The sequence below is a fragment of the Lonchura striata genome, chromosome 17 (assembly GCF_050655825.1).
Source record: "Lonchura striata isolate lonStrDom1 chromosome 17, ASM5065582v1, whole genome shotgun sequence".
NCBI classification, from domain to species: Eukaryota; Metazoa; Chordata; class Aves; order Passeriformes; family Estrildidae; genus Lonchura; species Lonchura striata.
The window spans coordinates 2,425,711-2,446,446 of NC_140719.1; the positions used below are offsets into that span (position 1 = coordinate 2,425,711).

At 49.8% G+C, this 20,736-nt stretch overlaps 1 protein-coding gene across 5 annotated transcripts in view; it reads left to right on the forward strand.

The window, feature by feature from the left end:
• The first annotated feature begins 923 nt into the window (after positions 1–923).
• The window catches only part of NSMF (NMDA receptor synaptonuclear signaling and neuronal migration factor), a 48,412-nt gene continuing 28,599 nt past the window's right edge, over positions 924–20,736 (forward strand). For 2 of the 5 annotated variants that reach the window (XM_085594014.1, XM_085594011.1), the window contains exons 1-2: positions 924–1,098; positions 9,512–9,573. In XM_085594014.1, the coding sequence (XP_085450140.1) occupies positions 992–1,098; positions 9,512–9,573 (169 nt within the window). In that variant the 5' untranslated portion in view covers positions 924–991. The remainder of the gene's footprint in view (positions 1,099–9,511; positions 9,574–20,736) is intronic. The other 3 variants (XM_021547668.3, XM_085594013.1, XM_085594012.1) reach the window with 2 other exon arrangements.

Below are 20,736 nucleotides of genomic sequence, written 5' to 3' on the forward strand. Positions count from 1 at the left end.
CAGTGACCTGCTCAGGGGACAAAGCCAGTGGTGTTTGTGTCAATCCTTCACAGCTGTCATGTCCAAAACACGATAGTCCGACCTTCACGACCCTCCACCCCATGAGCAGAAGGATGCAGCTGCCCTGTTGTGGAAAATAAACTGCGTGTGAAACCTTTCAGCCGATCCATCAAAGGCAGGCTGCAGTTTTGTCTCAAAATGACTGATTTTTTTGCAGGTTGCACGTCTACTTCCTGACAGGAGCCGGAGGGAGAGACCCCCGGGCCTCCCCTTGCAGCCGTGTCTGAGGGCTGCTGGCTGGATATTCCCCTCAGGTGGAATCGAGGAATCACAGAGTACCCCGAGCTGGACAGGTCACACCAGGATCATCCAATTCAACTCCTGTCCCTGCCCAGACCCCCCAAAATCCCACCCTGGGCATCCCTGGCAGCGCTGGCCAAAGGCTCCTGGAGCTCTGGCAGCCTCGGGGCCGTGCCCATTCCCTGGGCAGCCTGGGCAGTGCCAGCACCTCTGGGGGAAGAACCTTTCCTGCTCTCCAGCCTGAGCTGCCCTGGCCCAGCTCCAGCCGTGCCCTGGCTCCTGTCCCTGTCCCAGGGCAGAGCTGGAGCTGCCCCAGGAGGAGCTGCAGCCCCCTGAGGGGTCCCAGGCGTTTCCCTCCTCCCGCCGCAGCCCCGCACGCCCCATGCGGGGGTCCCGCCGCCCCGCGCGGCCCCTGAGGCGGGGCCCGCGCCCCCTCCCCGGCCATGATGTCAGGCGGGCGGAGGAGGTGCCGCTGGCCAAATATAGCGGCGCTTCCTGGGCGGCGGGGCGGGCTCGTCCCTCCTTCCCTCCCTCCCTGCCTCCTGCCGCAGTCAATGGGGCGGCAGCGGCCGCGGCGGAGCGCAGCGCGGGCCGGGGCCGCGGGCCGGGGGCCGGCATGGCGGGGCGCTGAGGCGGCGCGGCGGCGAGGGGCGGCGGCGCGCCCCGGCATGGGCAGCCGCGGGGCCCGGCGATGAGCGCTCCCGCGGCCGCGACCCCCCGCGCGAATATGGGCACAGCCGTGTCCAAAAGGAAGACGCTCAGGAACGAGGCCATGTCGTCCGTGGCGGCCAAAGTGAGGTGGGTGCCCGGGGCGCGGCGGGCGGTGCCTCGGGGGGCCCCGCGGTGCCGGCACCCTGCTCGCCCCCCGGCCGCCTCGGGGGTCGTGCCGGGCTGGGGGGAGCCCCAGACCCTCAGGACGAGCCCGGGTACCGGTGCGGGCACGACCCGGGGTTGGTGCCCCAGGGCCGTGCTGGGCTGGGGAGCGGCAGCCGCCGGCGGGTCCCTCCCGGCGCTGCCGCGGTGCCCCCGAGCAGCCGCCCGCTCGCTGCTGGCAGCGGCGGCCGTGCCGCCCTTGCCCCGCGGTCCCGCAGCCTCCGGAGAGCTGCCGTGTCCCCAGAGGCGTCCCCGCCGTCGGCCCGGCCGCAGCACCCGCAGGGGTTTATTTGGCAAAGAGCGTGTCGGAAGTGGGTTTGTCAGGGGTGGGTTTTTACAGTCTTGGGGAATTCGGAAGCGCGGTCAGTGTGCCCGCTGGTTTCTCCTCTGCTGAAATGCCGTGAGCGTGTCCGAGGGCAAAGTCAACAGCCTCCTTCAAGGAGTCTCGCTCTTTGAATGGAAAAACTGCTCTGGGATAATCTGCACACACCACGTCCGCCCTCGGCAGCAGTGTCCCAAGCTACTGCATGGACCGTTTAAGGATTTGGGTTCTATACTGTGCCTGTTCTGATTTCATATTGTCCTGCAATGTAGTATTTCACTCACTGCCTGGTCCCAGTGCTTTTCAGTATCAAGCATAGGAAATCCGAGAAAATGTATTTGCTGCTTAATGGTACTTAGATTTAAAAAGCTGTCAGAGATGAGCTTTGCCCTAGTGCCCTTTCTCAGATGAAAGGACCCTTTTCCCACGCTGCAGTGCAAGTGTCACAGCAGTCATCCAATGACTATATGGGGGCATTGGTGCAGCTTTTTAGCTGCTCCTTCAGCACATCTGTACCAGGGAGTAGGTCTATCACTGTCTCTACTTCGGCTAGACTGGCTCTTTGCTGCTGGGGAAAAATTGGGAGAAATTAAACTTCAGCTACATTATATAACGCCTCCTTTGTGCTGTTAGACAAAATTGCATTAGAATAACCTGGAGTTGTGTGTACGACTCAATCCATGTTGCTGAAAGATCTCCATCACCTCTCTTTGTAACTCAGCATTACGGCATCTCTGCTGTGCTCAGAGGAAAGAGAAGTCTTAAGGCTTGAAGTGAAGAGATGCAAATCTGTCTGTACCTTGCCATCTGTTTGAGTTGTAAAGAAATCCATCCTTCAAACTCTGGAGTATCTCGAGGGAAAGCTCTCCAGGCAGAGCCTGCAACTTTTCCCCATGTTTTGTTGTACCCTGTCCATAGCCAGTAATGAAAACATGAATGCTTTCTGTGGCATTCAGAGATTTGGAAGTGGGATTCTTTGTGGTGATGTCAGCCAGGTGCGTATACAGAAATGACACGTAAAGCACCACAAGTGCTGTGATGGGGTTCTTGGGAGTGGGATTAGGCAGTCACACAAACAACACACTCAGTAATTGGTAGGATTTCAAATGGTAGTGTGGGTGTTTGGGAGCGACTAATGTGTTTTGAATGTAATGACTTGTTAGCCTACACCAGAGTGGGCAGATGCTGCTCAGGTTCTATCAGCTGTGAGAAGTCCAGGAGGTGCCTTGGCATTTCTGGTTTGCTCCTCAGCTGCTGACAAGCTGCAAGTACAGGTTTTTGGGAGCTCTGTGGTGTCTGTGAATTAAGGTGGTTTGTCCAGAAAAGTTATCAGTGGGTTTGGGTTGGGGGACATAATGCCCTTGAGGAGCATCTAGTCACATAGACCGTGGCACAGGAGAGGAGCTTTTATGTGTCTCCCTGTTGATACCTGTGCTAGAAATTCCTGAACCAAAAATAATTTGAGGAGGTCAGTGAACTTGCTGAGGGGCTCCCTGCAGAGCCTCTTTGCATGGAGAAGGTGCTAGTGGTGACAGGTGCTGTCCATATGCCTCCATCCTGCTGCTCCAGGCATGGCTCAGTCCCTGCTCCCATGGGCTCTGTCATGCTTAGAATTCCTACAGTGGCAATGACCCACCTGCTGAAAGGTTTCCTGGAGCACACCACACACAGCTCCTCTGCTCTGCCCTGGGTTCTCCTCCATGTATCTCCCACATCCTCATCTACAGCAAGGACTCTGTAGGACACTGGGTAAGGCTACGGAGAGACTGTTCTGTCCACCCCACGAGGGCTGGGCACTTGGGTCACCTGTGTGGGTAGCACTGCTGCAATGGTCATGTGCTCTGTGGGTGTAGGCAGCTGGGGGATCCTGGGATTGCTTCTCTGCATCTTCTGGGCTTTGTCCTGTTCATATTTGTCATGATTTCTCTTTAGAAAGAAAAATAATCTCCTGGAATTCTGCTGCAAGTCCAAGTGACCATGGCGTGTATTTCTTACATGTGGCTGGAGTGTGTGTGCACACTTGACTGTCTTGCTGAGCAAGGAGCAGGGCTTGTTTGTGGCTGTGAGTAACGGGATCCAGGCAGGAGGTGCAGGCTCTATAGATTGTTAAATTAAAATCTCTGCAGAGCAAAGCAGGGGAGTTTCATGTCCCAGGACATTAATTAAGCTCCATGCAAGCTTGTTGTGTGCTGGGTCTTTTAAGTAGCTTCTTACAAACTAAGGACACAATTGCTCTGTGCCAACACTATGGAGAGCACCCACAATACTGCTGACTTTGATCTCCATGGTCATCTTCTCCTGGGGGAGTTGCAGCGCCCTGCACGCCTGGGAAGGGCTGCACTTGGTGCTGGTGCTGTGATCGCCTCTGAAGGGCTTGGGTGCAAGATCTCCCTGTCAGGAGGGATTGTTCCCTCCCTGCGTGTGCTTTTATTGCCCTGCAGCTCCTGGGCCCCAGTGCTGAAGGCAGGGCTGACGCAGTTGTCCTTGAGCAGTGACCTTGGTGCTGCCCCTCTGCTGACAGCCTCTCCAGGGCCCTGGCTGTGCCTGTCTGACCTGTGCTCCTTGGCTTCCTCAGAGCTTTTTCAAGGGTGCAGATGAACCAAAGCCCTTCAGAGATGGGCTTTTATTGCCCTTGCTCCCTTGATACCTGCAGGAAAACACTGGCACCCCAAATGAGGTAATAAATTAGATGTTTTCCTGCAGCTCTGCTTTGTGCTGGCCTACAGCTGTTCTTTGGGAGAGCGTGACGCTGAGAGCAAGCAGGCATGAGGCTTTTGCTGGGTGTTCCAGAACCATCTCTTCTTGCAGTCTTTAGTACAGGAAATGTTTGAGTCGAAAGTGTGGTTTGTCTTGCCCAGTTCCATGACCTGGGCATCTAGTCCAGGATAGCCCACAGAGGGGTAAGAATTTGGTCTTGCTCCCTCTCTTCCTGCCTAGAGAGGGATGAAGAGTGGCTTTGGACACGGCATTAATTGCTGTGAAAGGGTAGATTTTTCATTGATGAAATATAAGTGACCACGTACCTTATCCCAGGCTTCTTACTGCGTGAGTGATTTTTGGCTTAGCTTGGGGTTCTTCATGGAGTCTAGATTTTTCTTTTCTGCTTGTGAATTATCTGATGAGTGGTATGAACTGTCTCTTTGATTGCTTTTTTTCTTTAACTTCTGCCTGCTCTTCCTCTCTTCTACTGTCCAAACTTCTTGGTCATAAATTGCTCCAGTACTGTGGGATCTCCAAGACCCATTGCTGGCATCCAGTCTCCCTTTATTGAGTATGAGAATTTTAAAATTAAAATTTTCCAACTACCATTTCTCTACATAGGTATTTTAGAAAAGTAGTTTTTTGTCAGGGTATTGTTACTATTAGGCTTAAATAACGTAGGTGTCAACAGTGTCTAATGACTGAGCTGTTAACTGTGGCTGTGCTGGAGGTGTTCCCTTCTCTGCTTGGTGACAAGAGCAGGATTGCTGCTGTAGGAGGATGTAGGTCCTGATGATGCAGGTCTCTTCTCTCCTGTATGCCTGAGATGCAGTGCTGTCAGATGCTGTCACAACAGATTCCTGCTGCAACTTCTCTGGGCATTACTTCTGAAGGCGCATGAGAAGGTGGTGGGTGTTCTTTATTTTTCCATGTAATACTCCTGAATAGTCCAGGTTTTTGCATAGCTTGCTGCTAAATGGAGTTATCTGAGGTCTTTCCTGTATCTCTGAGTGTTTCAATCTGCATTTCTTCACTCTCTAAGTGTCATTTGGTGGATAAATTTATGTGCATCAGTTTCTCATAGCTGTTCGTGTGCATCAAGGCCCCTTTTATCCCGTTGATGTGATTATTTCAGAGACATGAAAGCCATTCTGTGCTTATTATATTGTAATTGAGATCTCTGTTATTTGGCGGCTTTGCTCCTTCGAGCAAATCTCTGTCTAGACTGTCTGTGCCTCTTCACAGTTCTCTTCCAGACCCGAGTCCAGCTCTGACATCTGAAGCACAGTGAGTTCTGGAAAATGCCCCCAGAAGGGCAGCTGCCTTTGCTGCCTGTGTTGTGCTGCCCTGTCCCTCCTTCCCTCCCTGGAGCTGTTATGATGGAATGCTGGAGGAAATGCTGGTGTTTTCTGAGGCTTGTCTGTGCTGGTTAGACTTAGCAGCACAGTGTGCTAGAGCCCTGGTCCCTGCTTGATGTCCATGCAGCTCTGGTCTTCCTCTAGAATGAAAACCTCTCTCCAGATGAGTCAGGGCTAAACTTGTCCTGTCATCAGCTGATCACCTCTCAGTGCTACCTGCTCATTGGTATGCAGCTTTTGCAGTGTCATACACTCAGGGTTATAGCTCACCGGCCCAGTGAGCTGCAAGGCACCTTGTATTCAGCTCATCTATGTGAAACAAATTTTCCTTTTCATCTCTTGGCAGTTAAATTATCCCAAGGTGTCTCTGCTCAGAGCCGAATTGAAGGGGTTTATGTCCAGTGCTGCCCAGTGGTGTGAGGAGGCTTGAACTCCATTGGCAGTGATAGTGGAGGCAGAGCTGAGAGAAAAGTCTGATTGTGTGAATTGTGGTAATAGATAAAAGAGAGAAGAAAGAATAGGATGAATAGAACAGCGACCATCTGTTTGAATTTTGCTCTGGCTTTATTTTGAGCAAGCCGATGGGTAGCCAAGGAGAGCAGAGAAATGGCACAGTAACAATCCAGGCGAGTGCTGGTGAGCTGAGATGACTGTGAGGGCAGGGAAGGAGCACAAAAGGCTTGGCAAGGGGCAAGTAGCCACTAGGAGCAAATATGGCCATCAGAGTCCCCTTGGCAAAGGGCGTGTGCAGACGCCTGCAGGAGATCCGCTGAGGCATGGCCAAGGAGAAGCCGATGGCGCTCGGGAAGCAGGAATGTAGAAGGGAACCACTGAGATAATAAGCAGAATAATTAGTGTGAAGTTTCGGGTGTAATTGGCTGGAAACCCCCCGTTGCACGTTGTGCTGTGTTCACCAGGGCTGGAGAGCTGTGCCCACATGTCCACGTTTGTTTGCTCTTGGGTTGGCCTGAAGGGTCTGAGAGCCACCGGGTGGAATAGCCAGGACAGAGCTGCAGGTTCAGCCAGGGCAGGGAGCAATGCTTTTGGGCAATGCCCAGCAGTGCTTCTGACCTGCACAAGAGCTCTGGGTATGGCCTGATCCCTGGGTATGACCTGTTCTCTAGGAGCTCTGGCACCTGGGATTGTACCATCCTCCCTCCTCTGCCTAGGGAAATGACAGTGAGGTCGGAGACACTGCAGCACCTTCCAGCTCGAGCTCTTGCTGAGTGACACTGTTTTGACCATGGAATATGGTGGGCTGGAGGGCAGCAGTGCTTCTCTGGCTCTGTCTTAGCTAGTTATCAATTTTGGTCTTAGGAAATGCTTCGTACTGTTTTTTTTAGCCCGTGGTTTACAAGCTAAAGGTGACGCGTTGGTTCAGATTTTCGGACGGACGAAACAGCTTCGTTCATTGGCAAAGACATGAATGGAGACAGTGACAGATGAATTTGGAGCTCGTGGAGCTTTTGAACTAGTTAGAGATTTATCATCATATTTCAGCATTTTTTTGTGTAAATCACCATGTTCTCTCGCTAATAATTTACCTGAGAACTTGCTTGCTGTTATTTTTTCTGCACAGAATGACTGCTGATGCAAATGAGAAGCTTCTAAGTTTTTCCCAATGGTCTAAGTGCATGCCCTGTTTGTGAATAGTGTTAGTGATGATTCGCAAATACAAAACATTTCCATGGGAAGCCTTGGAGTCCCAGAAGTTTTGGTGGAGGAGATCTTGGAATCTCATGCCCAGCCATTTTACTAAGGCTGTGCTGTTGCCGGTGGTGTGTAAGATCAGCTGTAGCTTTTGCTGAGCTTTAACCACCTCTGAGATGGAGTACAGGAGTAGCTTAGGAATTTTCTTGCAGCTGAGAAGCCTAATGTTAAAATCATAGAACTGTTAAGGTTCAAAAAGACCTCCAAGGTCAATGAGTCCAACTGCAAACCAAACCCTGTCACATCCACCACTAAACCATGTCCCCAAGTGCCACATCCCCACTTCCAGAAATTTTGACTCAGCCACTTCCCTGAAGCAGCCACACTTCGGTTCCCAATTTTGCATTTGTGTGTTGCTCCAGGGTCAAGTCCTGCTTTTTACTGGGCAGAAAGGTTGTGGGTGCCAGGAACATCCATGAGGTGCTTGTCCTCCTGGATGGGTGAGCCACGATGGTCACACCTTTGCTTTTCACAGCAGGGATTGTGGGCTGGTTGTAGAGCTCCCCATGACAGAGGCTCCTTGTGAGCTATTAAGCACTGAGGAGGACAGTTTGGGCAGCTGCCACCTCAAGCCAGTGTCTAAAGGTGCAGCCTCGAACTGAGCACATAGGAGTCCAAAAGCAAGGAAAACTTCAGCATTGTCTGTTAGTATGAAAAGCTGCAAGAGCTTAATCCTTTTTTCTTGCCCAGCTATGCTGCTCCAAAGCATTTTACATTTCACTGTGCTGAAATTTAGTCCTGGGGAGATTAAATTACTCTCTCTTCATTGTTCATATTGATCCTGTGTTGCTGGCTGTGGATGACAAATGGACTTCCCACTCCTTCCAGCCCAAGCCACTCTGGGAAGTGCATTGGAGCCTTTTAACCTTTTCTCCTCTGGGAGGTGGTGCATAAAAGCAGTGGGGAAGATCCTGGCTACACAAGCTGGCATATGCAAAGCAGAAGGTGGCTTTGGAGGTCAAAGCCATTTTCCACTTAGATATCTAGTGGTCATTATGAGCCTTTTGCAGCAGCTTGAGCTGGAGAAGATGTGCTGAGGCTGAGACCTGTGAAGGAGGACAGTGGATGTGATGCCTCGATGTGGAGAGTCTTCTCTCTTGTAGCAAATCTTGTCCTTCCCCAGGAGATGCTGTTGTGCTTGAGGGCTGAGGGTGCTCAGCTCTGGGTTGCTTGCCTTGGCTTGGCTTGCCAAGGAGGTGGGGTGGCTGTTTCACCTCCCTCTTTGCCAGTTTCCCTCTGGGCTGCCCAGTGGCGACTCAGCTACAGACCTTGGAGAGATTGTTCTACAAACATGGGGAAAATGGATGGCTGGAGAAAACCTGGCTCTAGTATTGGGTCTCTTGAGTCACAGATCTGTTAGATACAGGAGAGCAATCACAGCACCAGGACGTTACAAATGCCCTGGCAGTTGGAGTCTGGAGGTTCCTGTATTTCATGCCTTGACCAAGGTTTCCTTTCCTGTGTGAATCGCAAGCAGAAAGCTCTTCCCTGGTTGGAATATTCATAGGTTTGCTCTCTTACATAGGCCTGGATGTGTGATAAGGGTTGAGCTCACCCTGCTTGCTTGATTCTTAATATATTCCAGTAAAATCTCGGTCATCCACAGGACTGGAATCCATCAGAGAAGCAGGAACTGTTTCTGTGGGAGGTTGTGGGTGACTCTCAAATAAGCTTGTCCAGTAATGCAAATACTGACATAGCTGGGGCTTGGGAACTTAGGGTTCAGGTAGGTGAAATGGGCATTAGCATCCACATCTGAGCTGTGATGGCTCCCAGCTGGGAGCTTTCAGGACCTGTAGGAGCCTGGAGTGGTGGTTGGCTCTGGGGTGGAGATGCCTCCTTCCTTCCTGGGCTGCCAGGAGGGGCTTAACTCGGGGGCTGGAGACAGTGAGCCAGTTTCTGTGTGCATCACAGATTTCATGCAGGTGCATTTCAGTTCTGTTTTTTCATTTTTATTGTACAAAAGCTAAAGCCTGAACTAGTCCTGGACTTCTAATCTAGCTCCGTTTCTCCCTTTGGCCAGGGAAACACTGATGTTCCACCAGAACCACTGGAATCCCAGTGTGTAATGAGGAAGCCTCTCTGCTCTGGCAGTGAATTTCCACGGGTGTCACCTGAGGCTGAGGGAATGGCAGCTGCAGGAGCACAGCAGTGTGTTGGTATTGAACTGTTCCTTCTTTCCTTGGCCTTTAAGCATCTCAAATCTCTTTCTTTCTCTCCTTGGCTGCCTCCTGATGCTGGGACACAGAGCGGCGAGGGCTTTTGGAGAATACCTTTCACAAAACCATCCTGAAGGCAGAAATGGCTCAGGTAAGAGAGCTGATGTGCCTCGTGTATGCCCATGGTGTGCCTGCACCTATGGTTAATAGCCTTAGAATGAAAGTACATTTATTTATCTGTCATAAAGAGTGAGATCTCAGCAGCAGAGAGGCAGGAGGAGTTGCCCCTAAGGAGAAAATGCAGTTTGGTGACCCAAGGCTTGGGTGGGTGTTGCAGCGTGTGCGGGGCGGCTGCGGCAGGGGCACGACCGTTCCCTGTGAGCTCTGCAATCCCAGCTATCCGTGGGGACACACAGCCACGACACAGGGCTTGGGGTGGAACAGGATGGATTTATTCCTGGGCTCCCAGACAGGACTGAGGGGGTGAACAGAAGTTTTTACACAGCAGCTCATGATTAGGGGCATAGGAAAGTGAACCAGTGAGGATATGGTAAGAGAGGAGTATAAGGTGGGGCAAATAGCTCATGAGCCCACCAGGGAAAATGGTGGGGGGATAATACAAAGGAACAAATGGGATGTCGAGGGCAACAAGATAGACACAGAACTCTCTGGAGAAAGGGGTAGGGATAGGGAAGATTGACAACTTGGAAGAGAGAAGGTTAAGGAAGGGCTTGGGAAAATTGGCAGCTAGGAAAGGGATGGGATTAGGGAGGAGAACAGGGGGCAAACATGGATTCAAAGCAAAACACACCACAACAGGTGAGCTGTAGGGATGAGTTCACTTAGGGGACAAGTGCCCTGTCATAAATTCACCCCTGCAGCTGATGTCCTTACGAGAAGTTGCAGCTGCACAAAGGCTTCTGAACTGGTTTGTGACTCCTAGGCCTTGCTTTCACCGGGGTATAAAAAACAGGTGAGTTATATTCTGATCACTGGTGTAAATCCTTGCTGGCAGAAGTGAATCAAGATTTATTCCAGGGGTGTATTTTCCATGTAGATATTGTCCCCATCAGCTTATCATGAGTTCTGCCTGATGGGCAGGAGAGCACAGGACAAACTCACCTGACTTCTAACAGGGCTGTGTATTCTCTGTGACAAAAAAAAAATATTATGCAGGCACTTAATTGTAAAACCTACAGAAAATCCTGTGGAATCCACAGAAAGTCTTTGTGAAAAAGCAACAAATTGTTCTGTGCTGTTCTGCAGGGGACAAAGTTATTAAATAGAATGTAATGTAGAGTGATGTTATCATTTTAGGTAAGCTGTGTGTGTTTAAGCCTGTATAGGAGATGCCTCTTGCTCCAAGAGCAGTCACACAGTTATGGCAGCCAGCTGAGTACTTTCCTTTTGTCATGGACTTGTTCTAATGACCTTCAAGTTGTCCTTGGCTGAATTGTGCTAATGTTGTGAATGGAAAGGTTCTAAGACAATGTACGGAGGTTTTCTTGGATTCTTTTCATGAAGAACTCCAGGGACACTTTAGTACTTGGTCTAAGAACAGCACATGGAGGTAGGAAGGGAAGGGGAGAGAAAGGCTGGGGTTTGGTGCAAACCTTTTTTTTTTTTTTTTTTTTTTTTTGTTCTTTTTATTGTGGCCATTTCTGCAGCTGCTTCTGTCACCTGCCAGTCCTTTTTGCAGCCTCCCACCCCAGTTTTCAACAGGAAGAAGTGTTGGCTGCTGCTCATTTTGTAGTGCTTTTGTAGTACCTGTGGGTCATGTAGAGGCCAGGCAGAGAATATCTGATGGAGACAAGAGGAAATTGCAGATCTGTCCAGGTGCCTGAGGCTTGGGCAGCCCTGGTCAGATCCAGGGAGTGGGAGCCTCTCTGATATGCACTTAAAAAGCTGCTGTTTAACTCATCCTTGGGGTGCTCCTAGTTTCTCTGACTAGAGCATGGAAATGGAGCTGATGTGACTCCCGGATCATGTGCCACAGCCAGGCTCCCCAGAGCAGCATTTCAGTCCTGTCTGTGCTTGTGACATCCATAAGCTCCCTGGGGAAGCCTTTTCACCCACTACCCATTGGTGTATCAGCCTTGAGATTGTTTTTGAATCCAGGAGAATTTAGTTGCCGCAGGCAAGAGTGAAGCAGTGAGAAACACATTTGGAAATACCACAATACTTATGGGATCCTTAAGTGTTCACTTGGAAAGGAATAAAATTCCCTAGAAATTACTCTAAATTCTGAGGAAGAGGGGAGGGAAAAAAAGAATCGTCATTTTTAAGTCATCTTTTGAAATTCTGAGATGTATAACTTAACACAGTCTGTAACACTTCTTTATAAATAACCCCAGTAGGAAGGTTGCTATCCAATAAAAAACACTGCAAGTAGAAAATTTTGCTTCTTTTAGTTTGTCCCAGCAGCCTGATCACAGGGAAGTCACATCTTTCCTTCCTGCAGAAATTCCATCTCTGGATCACTTGTGCAAGTTCTGGAGGCTTCACCTTTGGCTGGGCAGGGTGCTGGAGCTGCAGCATGAGCTGCCACTCTGTGACTCCGTGGAAGCAAAGGAAGGGTTCTGCTGCAGAAGTTGAAGGCATAGCACAGATCCAGAGGGACCAGGTCAGCTCCAGCTCCTCAGAGAGCAGGCAGAGGCCATGTGAGCAGGGAGAACCACCTGCATGCTGTGGTTGAATACCCACTTGCTTGTGTTGGTGCCTTAGGTCCTGAAAGCTCAGTGCTCCAAAGAATCGAGTCCTTAGTGCCTGTATGTGTCTGTCAACTCTGAGCTTTCACCTTGAGTGTTGTACCTGGTGGGACAGGCCTGTGTCTGCTGTCATAACCCCAGCTGTGTACCCAGGTGCTCCCTGCACTGCCAGCAGACTGAGCTGGGATGAAGGCTCTGGCCTAAATATGACTGGAAGGAGGCAAGCCTTGCTTCAGCCCAGAAAAAAAAATTGGTTTAAGAAATGTTTAAAGTGACTGATGAATGCAGTGAGAGAAAAGAGGTGTGGATTTTGAGGAGCAGGAAGGTGGCAGAGCCAGCAGTGGGACAATGAAGGCATAAATGGAGGAGGGAAGGGCAGGATCCCCCTTTTCTGGACCCGAGAGCTAGAACTCTTCTTTCCCCCTGTGCAGGGCAATCCTCATGCAGAAAATGAGGCGGGTGTGAATCTTTGGTGCTTTATCTGCTGGTTCAGCTTCTCGGCAGAGCAGTGAAGCTCTGACACCCCAGGCAACCCCAGGAGATCCATGAAGATGTGGAGGGAGATGCCAAGTGTGTAGACACTGCCCCAACTTGCTCCACTTCTGCTGCACTTTCTTCTTTGAGGATTGTCCATTTCAGTTTGCCTTTTTTTATCTTTTCAGTCCCTTGACTCCAAGGAAAGGAAAAGATATAATGGCTTCTGCATCCCTCATAACTTCACATTGCACAGCTGATCAAAGAGCTGCTTCTTCAGTCGTAACTTCTATTTGTGCTGGCTCCTCTGGAGAGCTTGTGTGTTTGTGTGTGGCAGAATGTCTTGGGGAAACTGGGGAGTGGTAATGAAGAGCTGCAGAGGGATTGTAGATCAGCAGGACAGCCAGCTGCCTCTTCCAAGGGCTGAGTTATGTGCAAGGCTGTGTTTACCTTCTATTTTCAGTAAAAGTGCAGTGTGCATGCTCTGCTTGCTTTCCTGGGGCAGTGTGGAGTTGCACAGCTGCATGAGGTAGAGAGGCTTGCAGGTGTTGCAGGGTGTACCAGGGAGGAAGAAAGGTGAGGGGGAGCATTTGTTGGTTACAACTTTTGATTCTTCCTGATGTGAGGGCCAAGAATTTCATGGCTCAGAAATGTTGAGACTATTCCTACGCAACTCTCCTGTGTCTTATTTTGGAAGAGTTTTTTCCCAGGTGATTGGGGAGGTGCATTTACCTCTCCTCTTTCTCAGAGGTTTTGTCAGGGATGATGACCATGCAGAGTTTTCTTCACTTAGTTTCCCTTTTGGAACAGGGCAGTTGCCTGGTGGTGGGGTGTGAATGCAGAGGATGGAGGGGTTGTCCCTTTGGGATTACTCAGATTTTTTTTTTCCCCTGGTATTTAAAATATTTTGAGGAATTAGAAAGAAAGGGAGGGTTGGACTCTGCTGCAGGTGACAGGATATGGATGTGTTGAGGGAGCTGGTGCCAGGGTGGTGATGCATCTGCTCTCTTCCTGCCTCTGCTAATTGCTGGCTTATTTATGCAGGCTGGAGGTCTGGGAAGGTTCCCATGAAGAGCACTCTGCCACGTTCAGCATTCATTCTGCCTCCAAGGCTGTGACCAGAGTCTTTGCTGACTATTGTAGCTTTCTGGTACCTTTTAAAGTAGAAGACGGCGTCCCTTGGGACAGACTTAGAGGAAAGATGCAGAAAGGAATTAAAATGTGAAAGGGAAGTGTAAAAAGGCTGCGGAGAATAAAGCATGGAATAAGTAATCACTCAGTCTCACAGAGCTCGTGGAATTTTGGACATTCTCCAGTTTAGGTGTCAGAGGCCCCACACTGAGATAATGTACATTAGATTTTATCTCCATGTTCTGGAACTGTGAGAAGAAAAGGTACCAGGGCATGGGGCAGTGACATTGAAAAGGACAGCAAGCAGAGCCTTTGAGAAATTCCCTTCTGTCTGGGGAAGCAGGGATCCATCCTGGTGAGCTGGGATTCAGACACGAGGATCGCGAGGGAGCTGTGGGAGTTTTTTTTCCTGTTACTTTTTTAATCTGTTTTGCTCAGTGGGGTTATTGGGAGGGCAGCTGCTGCTGCTGCTGGAGTGGGGGGCTGTAGAATGCAGCACCGGGCTGCCTGCTGTGACCAGCTGCCCTGGGCAAGCTGTGTGGGAAAGGTTTTGGAAACAAGACAGAGAGAGAGAGAGAGAGAGAGAGATCAGATATAAGGTGTCCTTGGTGCTACAGAGGTGATGGGCCTTGGGCAGGAGCTGTCTAGCAAGCCTTGAGCTAAATTATCCATGGCTTCTGCTAAAGCAGTGTGGCTACTGGTTTGCAGCAGGACAAACCAAAGGGGGCAGTTACCTGAAACTGGAAAAGCTTCTTTTTAAGCTCAAAAAAAAGTCATCTTTGTGTCTTTCCTTTGGTTGTTTTTTTTTGTGTGTGGTTTTTTTTTTTTGTTCTTTTTTTTGTTTGTTTGTTTTGTTTTTGTATTTTTGCATGATGCATGATTTTGCATGATTTTTCAGTCATCAGTGTGAATGTGTAAGGGGAAGAGGGCCCTTGTGAGCTTCCCCAAACCAAGTGGCAGTGGGGAGGGGTGGCAGGAGCAAAACCATGTTTGTGCCTGTGCTGGGTGTGGAGTCACCACTGGATCAGTCACTTGTGTTCGGAGCCTGGGCTTTGGCTGTGAGTGTGTGTGGAGGGAGCAGCCAGGCATGGAGGAGCTTCCTGATGCTGCCAGAAACTGGAGTGGTGTTAGAGAAACCCCAGGTGAAGCTTCACAGCTGCTTCAGGCTGAGTAACCTGAGCTTCCTATGCCACCAGCAAGTAAATCTGCAGCTGTGCAGTGCTCTGAGAGGACCATTCCATGTCCTGGGTTCAGACTGTGGAGCTGCCAGCCCAGCCTGGTTCAGAGTAAGCACCAGGCTGGCCTTTTTCTCTAGAGGATGTTTGTCCTGTCCCCAGGACAGACCCAGCAGTGCAGCTGGCCCTGCTCTCCATGTATTCCTGTGCTGATTGAGGTGGAGGTGCCTTTTTGGGAAAAGCCTGTGCTGTGGAGGGTGCCTGAGGTGGTAGGTGGCCTGAGCACAGGACAAAGCAGGGAGGTAAAAATCTCATCTCTGAGGGCTTCAGGCCTCCTCTAGCATCAGCCAGTGCAAGGATGGTGTGGGTGTATCCTGAAACTTGCTGTGGAATATGATGTTGGCTTATAAAGGGAGCAAAGACGTAGGTCACAATGTTACCATGGAGATGCTGAGGCCGGTGATGGAGCTGCCACTTGCTTCTTTGGGTTGTGTCTCACAGTAGCAATTTCATCTATTCACATTAATGTTACAGGCCAAACTAAAAGGTTACTCACCTATGAGATGCCAGGTCAATGCTATCTTGAGTTGGTTTGTTTTCGAAACCCATTTGAGGAGGGAAGAGTAATTGGAGCCATTTTGTCATAGTTAAGTGACCTTCTGGTTTCTCAGAGCAGCTCCCTTCCAGCAGCAGCCTTTGCCTGTTCCCTGTGGCTTTGCAGGGAAGTGTGTGACGTCCACTCCTTGGGAACAGTGGGGTCGGGGTGCCCAGTTAAGTCATGGTGGGGCTGGCTTGGTCAGGCCTCAGGTAACCCATAGTGAACACTGTGCAGGTCCTTGTGCACAGCTCAACAAAGACAAGGAGCTGCTGGAGAGGCTGCAAAGGTGATGAGGGGTCTGGAGCATCTCTCATTTGATAAGAGACTGCAGGAGCTGGGTGTGGTTAGTCAGGAGCAGAGAAGTCTCAGAGGGGATCTGATCAGTGCACATAAATATCTCCAAGGGGTGTCTGTGGATGGTGCCAGACTCTGTTCGGTGGTGCCAGTGACGGGACAGGGAGCAATGGCCATAAACTAAAATACAAGAAGTTCCACCTCAACATGAGGTAGGGAAAAAGAGCTCTGGATCAGGTGCCTGGGGAGGGTGTGGAGTCTCCTTCTCTGGAGACATCCCAAACCCACCTGGACATGTTCCTGTGTCACCTGTTCCAGGTGACTCTGCCTTGGCAGGGACTTGGACTGGATGATCTTCAGAGATCCCTTCCAATGCCAGCTATTCTGTGATTGCATCTACTCATTTGATTTTGAAGGTATTGCATGGCTGAGATGCCACTTTGACTTTTTTTTATTGTTGTATCTTCCATTTTGATATCCCTGCCTCATGCTTCAATAATTTGAACAAAATTCCCATTTTTCCCATGACTATTTCTTGATCATGTTTCAGCCCAGAGCCCAGCAAGGTGGGCTGCCTGTCCTGTGCCAGGGGTCACATTATTGGGAGAACAGAACTGGCATGGGAAGAAACTCTGCATTGCATGTCTGAAAGGGATCTGTCAGCACAACTGAGGGGCAGTGACAGGCATGTGGGAGGTCTTGGAATTGAGATTGCAAGAGAAACTTCTCAGCTGTGCCATTTGAATGGCTGTTAGGGGTTTTGGAGCACCCTCAGCTCTGGCCAGAGCTCCTCTCTGCTCCCCTCACTGAGGGAATCAGCTGGATTCCTCCTGGTGCAAGGTAAAAACATCATTAACTTCATTGCTATTTCTATGAACAAATCCATGTACCTACACCCAAAAATTTTCCATTCATCTTCAGGGACTGTGGCAGTTCTTTGATTAGAAGTTGGAACTTAATTGTCATAAACATCAGGTCCAGAGAGTTCCAGCTGAGGAGGAACAGGGAAGAAAGAACTGTCTCTCTGATTTTTTTTGTTTTGTTTTGTTTTTTGCTGAGATGATAGATGTTGTTTTAATAGGGTTTATCTGGATTCCCCTTTGCCACTTTGCTTCTGATGCTGAAGCGGAGGCTTTAAATCTGAGGTGCTTTAATCATCAGTTTAGCTGCTAAATACAGGAATAAATTTGGAGCTTCTGTCTGTGCCTTGTGGCTATATTCTGCCTTGATTTATAAACTTCTCATCCCAGGGGGTGAGAAGACAAGGCAGTCTGCAGAAGATAGGAGCTGACTCCACAGTTGTGGATGGGCATCAGGCAGCTGGGGCCAATCCCAGTGTGTTCCCTGCTCTGGAGAAATGTGGCAGTGAAAGGAAAATGTGCAAGCCCTTTCTCAGTTCCCTAAGTCAGAGTGAGTGCTCAAGCTAGAGTTACTGAATGTGAAAGGATGTATTGTAAGTATCTCGTACTAATAAATGCCTAATTATCAGGAACTACATGTACTGAGAATGTGGGTTCTTTTTTTCCCAAGAAACTGCCAGTTGCCCAGCACAGATTATCAGTGCTGTCAGTTTTTGGTCATGCATGTGCCCTGTCTTGGGCAGTCTTGTGTGTAGGTCACATGAAGAAAGAAGTGTCAGACAGGAGCAAGTGAAGCCAAAAAGACAAAAGGTTGTATATTCAAGTACATAATGAGGGGGTGAGAAGTGGTGTGGCCCTCAGAACTGGATGTCAAGCCCTGTTTGGCTCAGGTGGGCAGGGAAGTGATGGAAATGCCACCTGGATGTTTTTGGTGCCAATGGACACACTTTCTACAGATCAAGCACACTGGTCTACTTCCTTTCGTCTTGCTGCTCAGTTCCTCATGCATATAGAGCAAGAATCAAGGTGAAAAGAACCTGAGGAACCTGATTTATCTGGTCCTAAGCAGCTTTGCAGCTGTGTGAGACACAGGTGCTGCTGCTGAAGGCAGCAGGTGGGGGAGCAGAGCGTTCCCAGGGCAGCTCGGCGCGGTGGAGGGGAGGGAGCTGTGCCAGGCTGCCCAGTCACGCTGGCCAGGGCTGCCGTGGCAGGTGGATGGAGCAGCTGGGAGTGGGAGAGGTGGCAAGAGCCATGTGAAAATGAAAAAAGGGAGCAGCAGCTCGAGGCGAGGGTGTTAACAGCAGCCTGCTGCAGCTGACTCCAGAAGGCAGCTCCAGTCATTGCTGAGCTCCCGTGAGTGTCCCTTGGTTCTCCTCATCCAATATCCCTGTGGCTCAGCTCTAATCCAGCATTGATTTCTGGACCAACCTGACTTCTTTCCTAGCAGAAGCAAACTATTTGCCTCAAATGCCATTGTGGCAGCAGGTGCAGTGCTTCGGCACCTGAATCCTGTTCACTGCAGGTACAGACGAGGGTCTTTGGTCACATTTCAGGGCTGCTGGTGTGTGTGACCTCATGTATGTGAATGCACAGACTCCAGAAATGGCGTGGATTCTGTTCTACAGGCCAGTAATTCATTATGACGGATGTTCAAATCTCTTTTCCTTCCACACTATTTTTTTTCTGTAGATCGGTTGTTTATTAATGACTACTCTTGAATAAAGCTTCATATTCCCTTTGCATATGAAGTTGCTTCTCCAGTATGTAATTACTGAAGGTGCTAAATTGAATGAAAATGAAGAATTATCCAATTGTTTTACAAAATGAAAGCACACTGGTGTGCTGGCAGCCCTTTGTAGTGTAGATCACGAAAACTCTGAAATAAATACAAGTGAAAACACCTTGAGGAGGGGGCAAGTAAGGTAGGAAGAAAGATTTATCCTCACATTTTGCATAGATTAGGCAGGTAGTTTATGTCATACATATCTGGTCAATCCTGCCAGGATTTCAGTAAAAAAATTATTCTTACTTGAAACCAGTCATGGCCCCCTGAAATGTCTGTAAATTCTATGGAGCTGAATAGACCTCACTGCTTATAAAACAGAGATTGGAATTTGTCTCTTTGCTCTTGTGATCATCAGCATTTTCAGGCATAATGTGCTTTGGGGACTTCATTTTTCCATTTCGCCACAGACCCCAGGGCTCAGGAGTTCCTGGATCTCTGAATTCCAGAGCTGTCAGTGTGTGAGTGAAGGTGACACTCCTGTGTGTTCCCTCTGAGGAGGCTGTGCATCTCCCATACAAGTATCAGTTTCAGGAGGAACAGGGGCAGCTGTCAGCCACGATTTTGTGGTGTCTTAAGAAATCTGTAGCGTCACTGTGCCCACACAGATTAGTAAATTTGACAAGCTGAGATGAGTACTTAGAGCTGGCCTCTGTTTTTAATTTTAAAAATGGTTTGTTTGGCACTATTAGCGAGCACAGATCTTGGCAGATCTCAGGGAGTCGTTTGGTGGTGTTTTCCCAAGACATGCCCACTCTAGAGCACAGTTAATCCTGGAGCTGGGGAGGATCTGAGCTGCTGGAGAGCAGATGTGGGGGACCTGCTGCCTTTTGAGGGGTGACATGTGGTTGAGGGACTCTGAGGCCTGTGACCACTCTCTGCACTGCTCTCTGACACTGTACCCTGCAGGTGGGTGCAGGCTTTGGGATGACAGCCTGTGGAGCAGCTTCTTTCACTGGAATGGCCCTTATTGTCCATCAGGCTCCTCCTGGAGCAGCTGCAAATGTCCACACATGGGGCAAAGTAGAGCCCTGCCAGCCTTTCACATTACCTGGGCAGTATCTGAGGAGCACTACCCCTCACTATACCTGGACATGGATTTTTGACTTCATGTGAAGCCTGGACAGAGCATCAGCTGCAGGTTCAAAAGGCACAGCTCTTTCTTCAGGACTCCTACAGTGTCTCCTCCTGGCCAGCTCCCATATCCAGAGACTGTGAGGAGACAAATGAAAGGAAACCTGACTTGTGTCAGCCTGAACAACCCTGACAGTCACTTCTTGAGCAGAGTGGTCAGAGACTGATTTATTTCCTAGTGGTTCTGGAGGAAGTTGTATCTCAAGCAGAAAAATGAGACAAGGATGACACCTTGTACTGGTACTAGCTCAGTTCTGTTTGCAGACAGAGCAGCGGGAGAGGCCCTGGGCAATGTGAGCATTTTCCAGGATGGATTTCAGATTCAAAAGCTGACTGTGTATGGCCTCAGCTTGGAAGGGCTCCTCTCAGAGGGGCCCAGGAGCACTTCATGGGCAGCAGAATGTGGCACCAGTGAAAGGTCCACGTTACACACATACACCACCACTCTTGTCCGGAGGTCGTTCTCCTCTTCCTCCTTCATGGCCAGTTGCAAGGTAGCCAAGCCTTGAAATTGTGGATGTGTTCTTCCAGATCATCACTCAGTAGCTGAAGAAGTTATAGTCCGTAATTATCTAGTGAAGTAAAGGCCTGAGTTTGCTTTCTGCCTCTGTTTTAAGTGATTCTGCCTGTGCTGGACACTAATGATTTAATTTTTTGGGTAGCAGTCACATAAATAAAGCATTCCCTGCTGAGCCTTTTTGCCAGTCCCTGAGCTGCTTCCCATCTGAAGGGAAGTGTAAGAGGTAATTAACAGCCACTTGAAAAAGGATTAGCAGGTGGGTGGGAGCTACTGTTGGGTTCATGCATGGAATTGCCATGGAAATGCTGAGATTTCCTGGCGCTTCATCCAGTGTGTGGGCTCCAAAGATAGTTGCACTCATGGGCCTCTCTGCTTTGGATCTTCCTACCCTGCAAAGGGAGCGGCTGTGTTTTCTTACAGGACAGCTCCCACGGGCCGAGCCGTGGCCATCTGTTGGGACCGGGGCGTGCCGGGAGCGGGGCACTGTGCTGCAGCTGAAGTCTTGCTACACATCTTTCATGTCAAACCACCTGGTGGAAAATCAGGAGGGGGGAAAAAACCCAAACAAACCTTGTTGGTTTGCCCCCTTGCTAGTGTTCTGAAAGAACTTAATGTGCCAAACACTCAGAGTTTGGCA